The 19,507-nt window shown below is 39.2% G+C and overlaps 1 protein-coding gene across 1 annotated transcript; it reads right to left on the bottom strand.

Moving 5' to 3' along the window:
* On the bottom strand, positions 4,056-5,368 carry LOC107626721. The gene is made up of 2 exons (XM_016329621.1): positions 5,161-5,368; positions 4,056-5,107 (listed from the first exon to the last, which is right to left on the bottom strand). The coding sequence occupies exons 1-2, from the start codon at positions 5,366-5,368 to the stop codon at positions 4,056-4,058; spliced, it is 1,260 nt and encodes a 419-aa protein (XP_016185107.1).

The raw sequence follows: 19,507 nt of genomic DNA, 5'->3' as shown, positions 1-19,507 counted from the left end.
GATATTGATATATAAATATTATTTTAAAATTTTTATTGCAATAAAAATGTGCTTCAGAAAATTAAATTCTAATAAAATAAAATTGAGTATAGGAGCGGGATGGAAAAGAAGAGAACGACTACAATAATAACATTAACGATTATGGTGGTGGAAGCTAGCGTGGCGATAGAGGGCAACGATCGTGATTGTGGCAATAGCAGTCCAGAGAAGGTCTGAGAAAAAGTTTAAATATTAGGTAAAAAAAAAAGTAAAAATTAAAGATAGAGTAATTTTAAAATATTTGACAAATGTTAAAAATAAAAGCAAATTTTATCCATACTAATTAAAGTGTATATCTTACCTACACTTTTTTAAATATGAAAAAATCTTGTATTTTTACAAAGACAATTTACGTTATTAAATTGTTTCACCTTTAATATTACGCAAATGTATTGTTTCTAATTTCAATACGCAAATACATTGTTTCACTATTTTATATAAATCGTTACTGGCAGTAGTGGTTTATGTGTGTGAGTGTGTGAGTGTAAACCGTTGCTGGCAGCAGCGGTTTACGTGTGTGCGTGTGTGAGTGTAAACCGCTGCTGCTAGCAGCGGTTTACGTGTGTGTGTGAGTGTAAACCGCTATAGGCTATAGCGGTTTACGTGTAGTGTGCTGCCTATATAAACCGTGGTTGTAGCCGCGGATTATGCATTTAGAGGGTTTGTGGAGTTTTTTAGAGAGAGGAAATTCTAGAGAGAGGTCAGAGCAAGTTGAGAGCGGGTCCGAGGTATCTCAGCGGCGACTTTTGGCGAGTTATCATGGCAGGCAGGACCCTGTACCGACTGAACGGTGTTGCGCATATTGTCGGTTCTATTGGTGATGAGGTTAGTTAACATTTATTTTTTTCTAGGCTTTGCATATGTTAGTCAGAAAAATGGTAGGTTAGGTAGACGAATTAGAATTTATAGATTATTCTCTCTAGTTTGAAATTAGGCTTCGCATGCTAGGATGTTAGTTTACTGGTTTTGGTTTAGTATTTTGAGTTTTTCTTGTTAAGTTATAAATATGAGCACTTATGTGAATTTCAAATCCCTTCAATGAATGTTATGCTACATGGTGTTGGTTTAGTTTAGGGAAAGGGATAGTTGACGTTAGTGAATTATTTTAGTTTGGTAAGGGCATTTGTATGATATGAAGTTTTAAATTTTAAAGCTTTATAATATTTTAACATTTCTGGCTGTTATTTATTAAAGTATGTGTGTGGTTATTTTTACTATCGTGACTAGGAAATTTTTTTTTATATAGGAGAATTTGTTGATGGTTTAAGATATTTGTATCCAGTTAGATATGGGAATTTTTTTAAGGATAGGAGAATTTAATTGGACTCTGTATTTCTTTGTTGTTCTGTGCTGCCCACTAGGTGTATATACAGTGTGAGACGGCAACAGAATATGCCCATGCATGAAAGGATCATCCCGTATTTAGAGAGGGGTGGACTGTACCATTTGGCCAGGCTAAACAGCCAATGGTTCTGGTTGGATGAGCCACTGGTTAGTGCGTTCGTTGAGAGGTGGCGTCCTGAGACGCACACGTTCCATATGCCTTTCGGAGAATGCACAATGACATTGCAGGACGTGGCATTTCAGCTAGGGCTGCCTGTGGATGGGGAGGCTGTGAGTGGTTGTCTTGGTGAGTTTGAGAAATACATGGAGGGTGGCCGACCAGCTTGGGAGTGGTTTGAGGACCTATTCGGTGAGCGGCCTCCACCGAATAAGGTCAAGCAGATGACAGTACACTTTACATGGTTTCACGAGAGGTTTAGGGTGCTACCACCAGATGCGAGCAAGGAGACTGTCCGCATCTACGCACGGGCCTACATCATGATGCTGTTATTGACCCAGTTATTTGGGGACAAGAGTGCAAACTGGGTACATATACGGTGGTTGCCATTTGTGGAAAACCTTGATGACATGGGGAGGTATAGCTGGGGGTCGGCCGCTTTGGCATGGCTATACCGATGCATGTGTCGGGTAGCGAACAGAAATATGACTAATCTTGCGGGCCCGCTCCAGTTGCTACAGAGTTGGATATTCTGGCGGTTTCCGTCTTTGAGGCCGGCCGGGTTTGAGGTTTTCTCTTTCCCGCTGGCATCCAGGTATGGGTTATGCTTTTTTAATGTTAACAAATTTCTTGGGCATTTTTTTAAGTTTGTGTCTCATATGACTTAAATTTAGGTGGTCTGCCTACTTACCTCCTAACGATGGAAAGGAGCAGAGGGTCATAAGGTATCGGCTTGCATTGGATCGATTGACCGCTCGTGATGTAAGTTTTATAGCAGTTAGAGTTTCGTTTTTGGTTTGCTCTCTAGTCGTGACTAGATATATACTTGTTGTTGTAATGTATGATGAGTTCTGAAATTTCAGATTGTATGGGAGCCCTACTCCGCGCTTGATGTACTTGCCGTGGTCCATCCAGAGATACTTACAGAGGAGCATAGTCGCATATGGCGAGCGGTGACTACTTTGATATACTTTGTGGTCATCGAATGACATCAGGTTGACAGGGTTGTTCCACAGCTAGGTGGAGTACAGCATATCCCCGAGGATGCTTTGAACGTAGACTGGCTGCATGCTAAGGACGGGAGGGGAGGAGATAGGTGGTTCCTCCATTACTATCAGGTCTGACATTTGCACTGGGGGAACCGACTTGATGCAGTCATTTCCATTGAGCGAGTGGCAGATCCTGGCCCATCTGTTGATTACCTAGATTGGTGGTACCGCGAGGCTCAGTGGTTCCTTAGCCCGGGGGCAGCATTCGCGGATCTTAGAGGCACCCAGATACCTCCAGAGGCATTTCAGAGAGGGTCGTCCCAGGTCCCACGCAGATCACAGCTACCTGATATGCCGGATAACCGCCGTGTTGAGAGACGCCGTCTTGTTGGTACTAGGGACACCGGTCGAGAGTGGCGATGGTTACATGATGCGATGCAGGAGGATGATGCAGGCGGAGAGGCTAGAGCTGAGGTCGATCACCGTGTTCGTCGGTCTAGTGCCAGACGTGGGAGAACTGCGGATCCCACGCAGTTCGGTGGTGGAGTTAGTGGGACCGCAGCGACTGAGGCTGGAGGGGAGACATTCACCAGCAGATCTTACTCTCCGATGCCAGAGCCCAGCTCTCACATGTATGCCCAGCCTGAGACGCCGACGATGACTATGGATTTAGATGATCAGCTGGTGAGTCCACGGTTTTATGCAGAGTTTGCTGATTTGATTAGGGATGATGCTGGCACGTCCAATGTGCAGTTTGGTGGCCAGTCTTACCAGCCCCAGATGCCGAAGGTGCAGTTCGAGGCCGCAGCTTACCAGCCACATATGACGGAGATGCATTCCCAGCCACCTGATTATCAGGGTCAGTATGTGGTGGATCTGAACGTGCCTGCAGGTAGCCCGTTGGATACTTGGTTCACCATGGGGGGCACCCCCCAGTCCGCGATTGGGTTAGACCATCCAGTTGATGACATTGGACAGGAGGCGGCCCGACCAACTCGAGTCAGGCGTCCCGCTCGATGTGGGACAGGATCTCATCTCCTTGGTGACTTTCATGATGCAGCCCGGGATGATTGCGATGATTAGCACCATGTGTTGTTGTTTTCCATTTCTCGTTATGTTGTTTATGTTCCGGTTATGGACTTTATGTTTATTCTCGTTGGATGACTGTTATTTTGGTTAGTTTTTACTTTATGTTTATGTTGATGGACTTTATGTTTATTCTCGTTGGATGACTGTTATTTTGGTTAGTTTTTACTTTATGTTTATGTTGATGGACTTTATGTTTATTCTCGTTGGATGAATATTATTTTGGTCAATTTTTACTTTATGTTTATGTTGATGGACTTTATGTTTATTGATCGTACAGCTATGACGGAAACAAAGCACGATAAATCTAGAAAAGTGATAAATAACTACTTATATTAACATTAACATTTAAACCAAGAAGACTTAAAACTCATAACTGATACAAACAGACACATTTGTAATCACGAAGACTAACACAAACGAACTAAATCATGATAAATCTAGATGCCGCTAGTAGAACCTCGCTGAGGGCAAACCCTTCGAGTATGACCGGGCTGCCTGCATAGGCCACACCTCTTAGGTTGGCTGGTGTCAGCTTCGTCCATGTTGTTGCGGATGCGGGTGGACCGTGGTCGTCCTTCTCTTGCCCTTCTCATGCCCGGGTCGGGGATCACTGTTGGCCCGTCATATGGTGGCCAAAGCCCCTCTGGAATACAAGGTGAAAAGGACATCTCATACACCTTAAAGACCTCAGATATAGTGTACACCTCATCGACATAAGTGGCCCAATCTAGCCGTGACTGCGCACAGCATGCGAGGGCATGGCAACAGGGGTAGTGCAGCGCTTGGAAGTATCCACAATCGCAGGTGCGATCCCTTAGAGAAACCCGATAGCTACCCAAAGAGAATTTGCCGGTGGGTGTCGTCTCAGCCACTGTATAGTCAAGGTGATGTCTATCAAACACAGTCATGGTGAAGCACCTCGAATCCTTCAGGTTATGCTCAATGGCCTTAACTACTGCCTGTGAAAACCGGTGCCCGGACCCTAACTGTGCCTCTGCCGTGTGCCCCCGGACAACAAACAACTCCTCCAGCCGGAGATATATCGACTTAACAAGAGACGTCACTGGTAGGTTTCTTGTGCCCTTCAAGACAGAGTTCACACACTCAGAAATGTTGGTCGTCATGTGACCATATCTTCTCCCCCCATCCTTGTGCTGTGTCCACCTCTCATACTCCATTCTGTTTGCCCAATCGCACATGGCCGGGTTCTTCGTCCTCATTATATCAAACCAATAGTCGAATTCTGCTTCCGTCTTCACATACGCGGCATTTACCAGCCACCTCCTCGCATCCTGTCCCTTGAAAGTGAGGGCAAAATTTGCAGCAACATGCCGAATACAAAATGCCCGATAAGCATGGGGAGGTTGCCAACCACTATCGGGGGACTCTAGTGCAGCCTTGATGCCGTTGTGTCTATCAGAGATCACGAGAATACCTTGCTGTGGAGTGACATGCCTTCTAAGGTTCGAAAGAAAGTATGACCAAGACTCTGCATTTTTCCCCTCCACGAGTGCAAACGCACAGGCAAAATATTCGAGTTACCATCCTGAGCGATCGCCAACAACAATGTCCCGCCATACTTGCCATAGAGGTGTGTTCCGTCGATGCTTACGAGCGGCTTACAGTGGCGGAATGCCTCAATACATGGAGGGAATGTCCAAAACATCCGATGAAAGTAGACTCTATCTTCATCAACTTGGTCACCCACCCTAACCGGGGACGTCTTCAGTAGAGCAACGGAACCTTCCATCATGCATGTGACCCAAGGATCCACCAAGGCAGATCAGCATATGACTCCTCCCAATCGCCATATATTTGCACTACTGCCTTCTGCTTCGCCAACCACACCTTCCGATAACTAGGCCTGAATCCATAAGTCGCCTCGGTTGCCTCTTGCAACACCTTAATCGACACCGACGCATCAGCTCGAACCAATGGAAAGATTCTCGCACAGATGACATGATAATCAAGCTGCTTGTGGTCGCTTGATATCGATGTGGCCATACACGTGTGCGGACCATTGTACCTCCTAACTTCCCATGTGCTCTTCCTTTTCCGCATGACTATCCGAATCAACCACGTGCACCCGTTACCAAACTCCTTGCATCTCCCTTGGTATTTCAGATTGTCGGACTCCATAACCTTGTACTCAACTCCACGCCGAATACTGTAATCTTTTACACTCAACACGGCTTTCTCTTTACTCTGGAACGATTGGCCAATCTGAAATTCAGTCATAGGTGTCCCATCATGCATCCCCTGCCCATCGAATGTTGCATCTACATTCTGGTGTTAGCCGATGGCTTCCAAGTTCAAAGAAGAGAGGTGGGGAGGGTACTCTTGTGTTCCAGAACCGGAACTTCCATGGGCTGAACGTCCACCTCTTGGAATATCATCATCACTGTCCCCACCAATATCGACAGGCTCCTCATCCGAATCATCGTCAAACAGTGCATTCTCAACTCGATCCGGTCCGGCATCGCATTCAAAATCAGGAACAACAGGAGCAATATATGCATGAACAGCCCCAGCATATTCGGGCTCAGCATTCAGAACTGTCGCTGCTACCACAGGCATCGATGTTGATGCACCACCAGCTGGGGTCAACTGAGGATTCGGTGCCGATGCCCCAGAGCTATCCACACCATCTTCCAACTTCGCAAGCAGCTCAGGTATCCTCACCTCCGGAAAACTACGCCTGCAGTGAAACAAGACCTGCAAGTCTTCATCCGACCCGATCACGAAGGTCTCATATCTCACACTGGTTGACACAACGGCAATGGAAATCTTGTAAAATAATTTTTTTACCCACTTCGTCCCACAGGTACCGAGCTTCCGTAATATGCTTAGCTTAATCTCTGCCAATGTATTCAACAATCGGATAAAAATACTAAGCGGTTCTCTATCTGTGAATTTTACACCATGCCTTTTGCTCTTTTGAATTTTTCCAGAGCAATGAACCAGAGCCACAAAACTATCCTCCCCCTCTATTTGTGAATAACACTCTACCTCTCCACATTTGGCCCCTCCATGGTTTATATAGGCAGCCCCATTCAGCGGTTTACACTCACACACACACACACACGTAAACCGCTGCTGGCAGCAGCGGTTTACACTCACACACTCACACACATAAACCACGGCTGGTTGTAGCGATTTATATAAAATAGTAAAACAATGTATTTGCGTATTGAAATTGGAAACAATGCATTTGCGTAATATTAAAGGTGAAACAATTTAATAACGTAAATTGCCCACATTTATACTTATTCAAAATATCATCTCTGGGTAGAGTTTTCGTTTCATTTTTAGGGATACTACATTAGGTCATTAATTTCTTTGTCCTTAACAGTTAAACACTATGAACCTTAGGATGTCAATGAGGTAGGGTGGGAGTGGGAATGTCTCCCTGCTCACCATCCCCGCTTCCAGATTTATTCTCCGTCTCTATTTTTATTTTTTGTCATGAGAAAATATTGCTTCCCATCTCATTCTCCACAGGCCCCATTCTTCGCAGAGATTTTATTTTCTATCTCTCTGATGATTCTGACTAATTATTAAGAGTAAAGTATCGTTTTTGTCCCCAATGTTTCGGGTAAGTTCTAAAGTTGTCCCTAACATTTCAATCGTCCTATTTAAGTCCCTAACGTTTCAAAATTGACTCAATGTTGTCCTGCCGTTAGGATCCGTTAACAGAATTGGCGGCGGGATAAAATTGAAACGATTTTAAAACGTTAGGGACTTAAATAGGATGAAAACGTTGGGGACAAAAACAATACATAAAAATAAATTTTAATTTTATCTTTCAATAATATCAATTTTTTACTATACATAGTATCCAATTATTTTTTAATCACATAAGTAAATTACAGTTAATCACATTATTTTTATTATAAATTAATTAATTTTTTTTATAATTTTACTCTTAAAGTAATGTAATTTTTTTATAAATAAATAAATTTTATACTTTCATTCTAAATAATGTAATTTTACTTTCATTACTTAATCACATTACTTATAATTTTTTTTATAATTTTACACTTTCATTCTAATCACATTACATTATTTATTTAGAATGAAAGTGTAAAATTTATTTATTTATAAAAAAATTATATTACTTTAAGTGTAAAATTATAAAAAAAATAAATTTATTTAGAATGAAAGTAATGTGATTAAGTGTAATTTACTTAGATGTGATTAAAAAATAATTGAATACTATGTACAGTAAAAAATTGATATTATTGAAAGATAAAATTAAAATTTATTACTATGTATCATTTTTGTCTCCAACGTTTTCGTCCTATTTAAGTCCTTAACGTTTCAAAATCATTTCAATTTTGTTCTGCCGCCAATTTTGTTAACGGATCCTAATGTCAGGACAACATTGAGTCAACCCCCAAACGTTGGGGACAAAAACGATACTTTAATCAATTATTAATTTTCATAGGAATAGAGCTGAAAGTATCTATCCTATACAAAAATAGCAAGATTTTATACAAAAAGTCTAAACGACACGATGGTGACTTCTTTCAAAATGACGCAGTGGGGGACGCCACGACGAGCCAGAACACAGAGCAATGGACAAGGTGGGGGACGCGGTAGTAGTGAGGAGAATGAACACGACGATAGAGTTGTAGAAAGGAACGCCATGAATATAGAGAACGACGCAGTGAGGGTGATGGAACGGTGAGGGGTGACAATGCGGTGAGACGGGAGAGTGGCTAGGAGGTGACTACAGAGAGGTTAGATGGAGTATAGACAACGCTAAGGATCTATGAATTGAAGAAGGGTTGCCTCGGGGTAATTTTTCTCTCCGTCCTCATCCGCGCAAAAAAAATTCTCCACAGTCGGATCTCCATTCGGGGCAGTCCCCGCAGGGATCTCCGTATCTCGGGGAGTTTCGCCAACCCTAAAACCTTACCTTAAATGGACAAAGTGCTAGACTCTGGCCCTATCCATCTTCACTCTTCGGGTAATGACGGTTACTATTTTCGTCATACTTCGCACTCCTAACCAACTTAATATATATTGATGATATTGTTCTTACTGGCAATTCTATTTCTGAGAGGGCTGCCATTAAATCTATTTTAAATCAGTATTTCAAAATCAAAGATTTGGGTATTCTTAAATATTTTTTGGGTATTGAAGTTGCTCATTCTGCTCAAGAAATTTTTTTATCTCAAAGAAAGTACTGTGTTGATTTATTGGAAGACTCTGGTTTGTTGGGTGCTAAACCAGCATCTGTTTCCATAGACAGTTCTATAAAGTTGTATCAGGACAATAGCCCTTTGCTTCTTGATCCCTTAATTTATCGTTGTCTTGTTGGCCGCCTCCTCTATCTTACTACTTATCTAATTCATAAGCTACGCAACAACTTATCTAATTCATGGCTTCTCCTACTGAATTCCATTTTCGTGTAGCAAATCGGGTTTTGAGATACTTGAAGTCTAATCCAGGCAGAGGCCTTTTCTTTTTTCATGACTCTTCTGTTCATATATATATGTAGATTCAGTTATTATGACTGGACGGGTTGTCCAGATACTCATCATTCTTTAACTAGTTATTGCTTCTTTTTGGAAAAGTCTTTGATCTCTTGGAAAGCAAAGAAGCAATCCACTGTTGATAGGTCTTAAACAGAAGTAGAATATTGGGCTCTTGCAAACACCACCTGTAAGCTCCAATGGTTGATCAATATGTTGCATTTTCTTCAAATTCTAACTTATCGCACTCTTGTTCTTTTCTGCGATAATCAGAGCTCTCTACACATTACAGCAAATCCTATTTTTCATGAGCAAACTGAACACTTGAAAGTTGATTGTCATCTGGTCCGTCAAAAGGCTCAAGCTGGAATGATGAAACTTCTTCCTGTCTGTTCTTCAGGACAATTAGCTGATTTCTTTACTAAGCCATTATCCCCTCATTTCTTTCATCTTAATCTCTCAAAATTAGGAGTTCTTGACATTTTTCATCCTCCAGCTTGTGGGAGCGTATTAGAGCAATAATAATTAGTTGTGTTAGAGTAATGATAAGTAGTTGAGAGTTAGTAGTTGGTAGATTTTCCAACGCTAAAGCCGATGGTAACTATTGGCGCAAAAACGGAAGTCACGCGCACCAATATTACCATCGGTTTTAGCGTTGGAAAATTTCTACGGTTTGATGGTTTAATGAAACGCGCCGTTTAGGTGATGTAGCGTCAGATTAGTCTGACAAAAATTTTTGACAGTAAAATTGGGGCTAAATTCAAACACGAAGCCTCCCCCTCACTTGTGCGAGTTCTTTCTTTCTCTCTCTCTCTCTCTAGGACAAAAGTGGGAGAAGGTCGCGGAGTGGCGCCTTCCAAAACCCTTATTTGCTAGAAAATTGTGGAGTTATAAGAGGTTGTGTACTAGAACGGTTAGGAATTGTTGTTTTATTGAATGTGTGTATGTTATAATTTGTGCCTGCAGTTATTTCCTTTGTGAAAACTGTTATATTTATTTGATGGATGTCGCTGAATTAAGGAGAAGTTCTACTGAATTATCGTTTAAATTGTTTACAACATGTTTGGTTTCATAAATGATAATTTATTTGGCGGGAAGTTCTAATTATAGGGTACACTCTGCCGAATTTCCTAAAAATCTAAATAAGTTGGTTTTTTGGTTGAATTCTAGGGCATGTATTGCAATATGTTTCTAAGTCATCGTTTATGGATGTACGATAGAGATAATGGTGGACCGGGGGGTTTAAAAACTGAATTCTTTGAGGGAGTTGATGCGTTTGTTGTGCATGACTTCAACATGAAACCGTTTAGATCTAAAGGGGTATCTAGGTGTCCATGTCATAAGTGTCGGCTGACTAAGTGGGCAGGGCCTGTGGATATATAACGCTTCACCTCTATCATAATGGGTTCAAGGATAGGTATTGGATATGGATGGAACACAGAGAAGTGGACGAGAATGGAATTAACCAGTTTGCCTCAAATGTCAATAGGTCCGATCGTCGATCAACTAGGGTTCGGTTGGTGAGAGAACTAAACACGAAAGAAATGAATTGGGAGGATAATCAAGAGAAATTCAACGAGATCGTGTTTGATGCAATGGATGTTACGAAATTAGAAGATGTTGAAGAAGAGCCTAATCCAGAGGCAAAAAGATTTTACCATCTGTTAGAATTTGCGTCGAAACTTTTGTTCGAGAGGTGCATTCATTCGGAGTTATCAGCATGTGTCAGAATAATGAGTATTAAATCAGAGTCAAATCATACCCAAGATTCTTTTGATAAGTGTCCCACCCTTTGCAACAAACTGGTACCTGTCAGGACCACTGGCATCTCCTGAAACCACTACAAAGCAAAGAAGTTAGTGTCAAAATTGGGTTTAAATTCAATGAAAATTGATTGTTGTCTAAATAGTTGTATGCTGTATTACAAGAGGGATGCAGACCTAATTGAATGTAGATTTTGTCAATCACCGAGGTTTCAAGTTGAGAGACAATAAATCGATAAACGATGGTTAAAGAGAGTTCCAATGAAACGGATGCATTACTTGCCCTTAATTCCTAGGTTAAAACGATTGCATGCATCGAGAGTTCGGCAACGCACATGACCTGGCATAGTGCCAATAAGAGAGAAGATGGAATTATGACGTACCCGTCACATGGAGAAGCTTGGAAGCATTTTGATAGGGTACATCCTACGTTTGCAAGTGAGCTTAAAAATGTTAGACTAGCATTGTGCTCTGAAAGTTTTGCACTGAATTCCAATTTCGGTAACACATACTCTTGTTGGTCTGTAGTTGTGACAACTTATAACTTGAGTCCCGAAATTTGCATGAAGGACCCATACATGTTCTTAACTTGCATCATACCTAGTCCCAACAATCTAAAATGCAAAATAGATGCCTTCTTGCAGCCCTTGGTGGATAAGTTAAAGGAGTTGTGGACCCATGGTGTAGAAATATATGATATTTCGACGAAAACAAGTTTTCAACTACATGTTGCGTTGATGTGGACCATTAACGAGTTTTTTGCATACGGGATGTCAGGTTGATCAACTCAAGGAAGAATGGCATATCCCATTTGTATGGAGGATACAAAGGCATTTTGGTTGACAAGCAGTGGTAAGAATTCGTGATTTGATTGCTATAGAAGGTTCTAGATATGGATTATCCTTTTCGGCGCAACAAGAACTCGTTTTAAAAGAATAAAACTGAACACGAATAGGCACTTGTGAGATTGGGTATAGGCAAGTTTGTCAACGTATCAATAGAATACCAAGGGTTGTCGATAACGGGGCAAGTCTGTGACCTCTGAGATATGACATGGAGTATAATTAGACTAAACAAAGCATATTTTGGGATTTTCCTTATTGGAAAAATAACTTGGTTCGACATTGTCTTGACATAATACACATTGAAAAAAAATGTGCTTGATAACATTATGCACACAGTAATTGACAATGAGCAAACAAAGGATAACGACAAGTATAACAGTCCAGACCACCCGCTAGCACGATATTGTCTGCTTTGGCACACAAGGCCTCACGGTTTTGCCTTTGACGATAGGGATGATAGCTGAAGTCCCCCACACTCGCTCGTCAAAGCAGAAAATATCATGCTAGCGGGTAGTCTGGGCTGTTATAGATGGTATCAGAGTCGGAGCCCGGATCGATGTGCCAGCGAGGGCGCTGGGCTCCCTTAGGGGGGTGGATTGTAAGGTCCCACATCAGTTGGGGAGGGGAACGAAGCATGCCTTATAAGGATGTTGATACCTCTCCCTAGCATGACGCGTTTTGACGAGTGAGTGTGGGGGGTTTTGGCTATCATCCCTATCGTCAAAGGCAAAACCGTGAGGTCTTGTGTGCCAAAACAGACAATATCGTGCTAGTGGGTGGTCTGGGCTGTTACAACAAGGTTAGACTTGGTGTACATTTGTAGGCAGCCAAATCTAAACTTAAAGAGACTTGACAACGAGCAATGGGCTAAACTGAAGGCGGTGTTCGCTCTAACAAAGGAACAGTGACAAAATGTATGTAAGTGGATTAGAGTATTGAGGTTTCTTGATGGTTACGCCTCTAACTTTAGCAGGTGTGCAAACGTATCACAGGATAGGTTTGTTGGGTTGATAAACCACTATTTTATGGTTTATCTTGTGTTTAATTGAGTGGTTTCATCAAGCCTTCACCCACTTATTCATATGATTTGCATGATTTTATATTTTTCTTCCTAGTTTTATTCTATGGTTGAAAACTTGCTTCCTAGAGATCTTTAATTTGTATATTTTAATTCTCCTTTATACCATTCGATGCCGTGATCTGTGTGTTAAGTGTTTCAGGCTTTATAGGGCAGGAATGAATTAGAGAATGGAGAGGAAGCTTGCAAAAATGGAAGGAACACAAGAAACTAAGGAGATGACCAGCGAGCATCGACGCGCACGCATGGCTCACACGAACGCGCGGAATGGAGAAATTTGCAGCGACGCGTGCGCGTGCCTGACGCATACGCGTGGATTGGAGTCTGCACAAAAGATGCGCACGCATGGACGACGTGTACGCGTGACAAGAAAATTCGCCAAATGACGCGCACGCATGATCGACACGTACGCGTGACATGTGCGATCTGCAGAATTAATAGAATACACTGGGGGCGATTTTGGGCCGTGTTTTGACCCAGTTTTTTGCTCAGAAACACAGAATAAAGCCAGGGAACATGTAGAGACTCAAGATACACATTCACACATTCTCATTAGGATAGTTTTTTAGGTTTTTAGATCTGAATCTAGAGAGAAACTACTCTTCCTCTAGGTTTTCTTTACATTCATAGTTCATTAGTTTTATCCTTTTGCTTTTGGATTTTGAAGAGTCATCACCTCCGTTGAAGATACTATCTAGTTTGTTTCCTTACTTACTCTTTTATTTATTCTATATTCTTAATTCTTGTTTAGAATGGTAATTGGATTATTTTCATGGATTGTTAATGCAAAGGATTACTTTTATCTTTAATTAATTTTCAAAACTTTATTTTACTTAATTTATCATGTCTTCTTCTTATATTTTCTGAGTATGATATTCATGTCAATGGAGTAGATTCCCTACTTGACATGGGGGTTGATTAAGAGGAGATACTTGAGTTGGAATGCTCAAGTGGTTAGCTAAATTGGAAGTTGTTGGCTAATTCTGTATTTACTAATACTAGACCTTCCCAAGGGAGAGGACTAGGATTTGCGAATAAGAGTTAGCTCAATCACTTGACTTTTCTTTATTTAGTAAGGGTTAACTAAGTGAAAATAACAACCTCTTTATACTACACTTGAGAAAATTTCAACAAGGATAGAACTTCCAATTAATCATTCCCCCAGTCAAGGCTTTTTTATTTTGAATAATATAAATTCCTTTTTATTTTCATTGCACTAAATTACAATTATTTATTTTCTGTTATTCAACTCTCAAAATTCTCGGAAACTCCTGATTAATAAATTAGCACCCTTTCTAAGCAACTCGTTGGGAGACGACCTAGGACTCATACTCCCAGTATTTTTATTCTAAACTTTTGTGACAACCTTTCTAAATTGATGCGGCGGATCTTAGCTGGTTAAGAGCTATACTCGCAACGCTGTTTTTGTATTGACTTCTTAATTGGTCTAATTTCTGCCACGCACTATGGGTTGAAAACTCATAATTGTCACGTCTTCATGGAGTCCTTGCTTCCTATCGCATTTAGAGAACTTCCAACCAACATCTAAAAATTCCCCAAAAAAATAAGTGTGTTCTTTAGGGAGTTATATGCTACAAAACTTAGCTTTAATAATCTCACAGTCATAGAAAAGAACATTCCCATCATACTTTGTAAGTTAGAGAAGATATTCCTTCCATCCTTCTTTGACGTTATGGAACACTTAACAGTCCACCTACCGTACGAAGCAATACTATGTGGGACAGTCTAATTTAGGTGGATGTACCTATTTGAGAGGATGATTGCGTCATTCAAAGGGCACAGTAAAGAACAGAGTCCGGATTGAGGGCAGCATCTACGAAGCATTCCTAGCTAAGGAAACGTCTGCATTTTGCTCATTCTATTTTCAGCCTCATGTTGAGTCACGTAGAATAAGGGTTGGAAAGAACGACAAGATGGGAGAATCCTCGTCAAGTGGAACAACATATCCAATCTTTGTTCTGAAAGGAACTGCAATGGGTGCGGGCAGCGACTATTGGTTAGAGCAGAAGGAAATCGATGCCGCACACTTGCATGTGTTACTTAATTGTGACCAAATTTTATCCTACTTCATGTGAGTTTTTTAAGTTTTCGTTAATATTGCAATCAGTAAGATACTAATTTCATAATCTAATTAAAACTTCTTTATTCTATTCTATCATATAGGTTATTCAAAGAGGCAAATCCTGATATATCATTGAATAATTTTTCATACTAGTTCAGAAAATACGTCAGTGTGCATCTAATTGACACAACAGATTGGAAACTAGTTGCACTTAGTTAAGGCCCAATGAATAAGAGCACTAGCTATCCGATATACAACGTTAATGGATATCGGTTTCATTCTTTACAGTGGTCGATTGGAAGGAAAACAAATAATGTCGGAGTTTGGGTTCGTGGGATTCAGGCGGTGGTCATTCTGATTGGTTTGGTGTGTTACACAACATAATTGAAGTATAGTATTTCTATCGCACTACGTACAAGGTGTGCGTATTTAAATATGAATAGTATGATCCAAGTTCGCGACAAGGAATATGAAAGCACAAGGACTACGATATTATTGAAGTTAATGTAACCAGTAAATATAGGCACTACGATCCTTTTATTCTGCTGTAAAATGTACGACAGATATACTATTTGCCTTATCCGAGTTTATGCAAGTCTAGTTGGGTAATTGTGGTTAAGTCTAAGCCAAAAAGCCGCATTGAGTCTGATGATAGGACAGAGGGTCAGAAACCTTATCAGATTGACGACCCAACTCCTTCAAAAATGGTGGATGATACCGGTGAGCCAATCACCGGTATCAATGGAATCTCATCATCCATACATAACGAATTGGTGTGATATATTCAAATCATAACATATGAACAGTAAAAACTAGTATTCTTATTGAGACTAGAACTCATAGGGAAGAAAATCTATTTATGAATGGAATCAAAAATGCAGTATATACAAACAAAGGTATTCGATTATTGGTGAAAAATCAATATATTTCTAATGTCGAATCGGGATCAACTAGGACAGAAATAAAGCATTGGGTCACTGTTATGGATTATGACATCATTGACCTTGGAATAGATGACGATGCATTACCACTAGAGAACGATGGTCTCCAAGAAAAAGACGGGGTCAATAACGACGAAGAAGGAGAAGACGAGTTCGATGATTAGCAAGAAACTACCTTTAAAGACGAGGATAGTGAACCAGAGGAAGAAGATGATGAATCTGTATAGGGTTAATGCACATATAGTACTGTCTTATGTGTTTCTTTATCAAACTTTGACAAGAATGTAATATCATTAGCATTATTTTATATATTTTAATTACCATTATTATATATTCCATAATTTTAAATTGTATATTTGATATTTCACATAAGGTTTAAAGCACTGGTTTAATTATTATATATCGGGATACATTATAGATGGGCAAAACAAATTTATTTTAATAAAAATTTTACTGTCGGAATTATCATCAGAATATGCCGACGGTAATAGCCCAGTAAAATTAAAAAAATAAAGGAAAATATTTTTGCTGATATTATCGTCGGATTTATCCGCTGGTAACATGGCATAAATCCGCGCTATCTTACCGGGGGATAAATCGGACGGTAAGGTGCAACAGATTTTGTCTTTTTTGTAACCGTATCCTGTCGCAGAATCCGACGATAATTATCGTCGAACAAAAAAAATCTGATGGTAACAAGTTACCGACGAGGTTTATACCGTTCAATTATTTCTGACGGTAACAAGTTACCGCGAGATTTATACCGTTCAATTATTTTCCACAGTAATTTATTATAAATCCAATAGTACTCATCATTTTTTTGTAGTGATTGTTCACATCTTTCGTTGTTTATCTAGCAGAATTGATTTTAAAACTAGAATGAAATCCGCGCGATACGCGGGACAGTAAATTAATGATAGTATATAATAAATATTAAAAATTGCTATGTTTTGTAGAACTAAATTACGGAAAATCACTATATTAAGCCAAGGGGAGGAAAAAATTAGAGAAATCTGCCTAACCAAAAACTGGTTCATGAATCAACCAAGAGCCATTTATATATAGTTCGAATCAGCCTAATTCAAACTCTAATTACATGTAATTCGAATCACACTGATTCGAACTACTCACACACGCACACACCCACTAATTCGAATCAACCTGATTCAAATTACACCCACAGTAATTCGAATAAGGGTGATTCGAATTACACTCACACACGCTGCACATAGTAATTCGAATTGGCCAGATTCGAATTACTCATGATTTAATTCTGCCCATAATTGATAGCTCATTAATATTTTAAAGAAGTCTCGTAATTAAATATTTTGTTAGCTTTTTTTTAATGTATGAAATAAAATATATATTTTTTTTAATTTTTAAATTATTAATTTTTTTAATCAATTATTAATTTTTTAATAAAAGAATGGGCAGAATTAAATCATGAGTAATTCGAATCTGGCCAATTCGAATTACTATGTGTAGCATATGTGAGTGTAATTCAAATCACCCTGATTCGAATTACTGTGGGTGTAATTCGAATCAGGTTGATTCGAATTAGTGGGTATGTGCGTGTGTGAGTAGTTCGAATCAGTGTGATTCGAATTACCTGTAATTAGAGTTTGAATTAGGCTGATTCGAACTATATATAAATGGCTCTTGGTTGATTCATAAACCAGTTTTTGGTTTGGCGGATTTATGTAATTTTTCCTCCCCTTGGTTTAATATAGTGATTTGCCCATTAAATTAAATATGTGTAAACTAAAGTTAAATTTAAAAGGTATTTTATTTAAAATAATTTGTAGTACAAAAAATTTGGATATTAGAATTGTACAAAGTGACATTTTTATTTGGTGGTTTGATTTTTGTATTTACTTTTGTTGATGGACTTAGTCTTCTTATGTAGTGCTCGTCCTCCTTTTTCTTTATTGATTGTTGTTAGAGTTGTTGCTTTCTTCTTTCTGTAGTAGATTCTTGTGAATGCATGTTATTTATGAATTATTGAGTTGTATGCACTTTCTATTGTGTTGTTTGTTCCATCTTTGCATGTATGTTCTTCTTCTGAAGATGTGTCTTAAATTTGTATGATTTTCTTTCTCCTTAATCTCTTGATGGGTATGTGATCTTAATGATATTAGTGTTGGCGAAGTTAGTTCCTATAATCAATGAATAATTTAAATTAGAAATAAAAATGTTGTCTTGAATAAGTGAATTTTTTCTGGAGTATTACCTGTTTTATTTGTTGTAATGGGTGTTGAGATTCAATATTTTTGGTTGGAATAAATGTTTTGATAATAATGTATTATTGACAATCTTTTTTGAGATTAAAATTATTTACTTTGACTTCAAATATAAGTGTAAGGTTGCACAATTTTTTAATTGGGGTGGTATTTCAATGTCATTACTTTTCTGGAATGTCATTAGATTTGAAGCAGTTGTGCCCAACACTTTTTTTCTTCACCATCCAATAGTATAAAAATTGTTGTAGCACTTTGATCTGAAATAAGTATTGGGTTAGTAACTAATAATTTGATAGATGAGATTATGAAAAATATATAGGGTTACCTTATTGTTGGATATTGTGGTGTTTGATTACATGTGCCACAAATGTAGTTGTCTCATTTTCATCTAATATAATCATTTCTAAGCAAAGAGGCTCCTCTTCCTTTGTGGTTGTTAATGTTTTTCATAGACGAACCACGCAAACTTTGATAAACCAATTGTCTGTTTGTTCGGTAATATTGTTCAAAGAATGATGCTTCATTGAGTAAGTTTGAGATGTTGTGTAGTTCGGAAATAAATTTTTTTGTGCTAAATTTGATGTTATTTGAAGGAATAGTGATAAGAGATTTATATAAGTAGGTCAAATAGTATGAAATTCGAATATTTGTAATGTAAAATTTATTATGATTAATATTATTATTATGACATTTGTAATATGGATGTTAATGCGTGAGCATCTTTCCTATCTTTTCCTAGTGAATTTACATTTAATTTGTTGGGTTTAATCAAGAATTAATTATCTTTTAGCCACTATGGATGCTACTTTGAGTGTTGTGCAATTCTGTTTATTTTAGGTAGCATTCGGATGGATTTGATGGAGTTTCTGCAGAGAAAGAGAATAAACCAAGGAGCTGACCAACGAGGAGCGACGCGTGCGCGTGCCTGACGCGTACGTGTGATTCGGAGCTGTTCATGTCGACGCGTGCGCGTACGCGTGACACGCGAAGAAGATCATCGACGCGTACGCGGGACTGACACGTACGCGTGACATGCGCCACGTGCAGAATTCGTAGAAAATGCTGGGGCGATTTCAGGCCGAGTTTCGACCCAGTTTTAGGCCCAGAAACACATACTAGAGCCAGGAGATAGCAGAGACTCAAGGGAGATTCACACAAGAATGGTTATGCCCACTCCAAGTTAAGCGTGGACCCTACGAAGCAAGTGGTCCCCATCCATCAATTGAAGACGTGCTGATTGCTTTAATTAATTTTGATTTAAACTTTTTTTTTAATTTAAAATAGGAAAATATATTATTTTAATTTTAGAAGATAGATTTTAAATTTAGTAGGATTAGATACAAAAGGGAATTGGAATTATTCCACAAAAAAAGATTCCATGCCACCTCTACCAAAATACATTTTATCAGAATTCTTATTTTCTCTCCTTGCCATGAGCAACTAAACCTCCACTGTTAAG

The sequence above is a fragment of the Arachis ipaensis genome, chromosome B02, assembly GCF_000816755.2.
Source record: "Arachis ipaensis cultivar K30076 chromosome B02, Araip1.1, whole genome shotgun sequence".
Classification (NCBI taxonomy): domain Eukaryota; kingdom Viridiplantae; phylum Streptophyta; class Magnoliopsida; order Fabales; family Fabaceae; genus Arachis; species Arachis ipaensis.
This window is presented reverse-complemented; position numbering and strand designations above follow the sequence as displayed.

Excerpts from the sequence above, each read along its gene's own strand:
- LOC107626721 (XM_016329621.1), bottom strand. The coding sequence starts at position 5,368 with ATGGAAGGTTCCGTTGCTCTACTGAAGACGTCCCCGGTTAGGGTGGGT. Across the intron at positions 5,108-5,160 it reads GTTGGCGATCGCTCAGGATG|AGTCTTGGTCATACTTTCTT; the intron begins GTAACTCGAATA and ends GGAAAAATGCAG.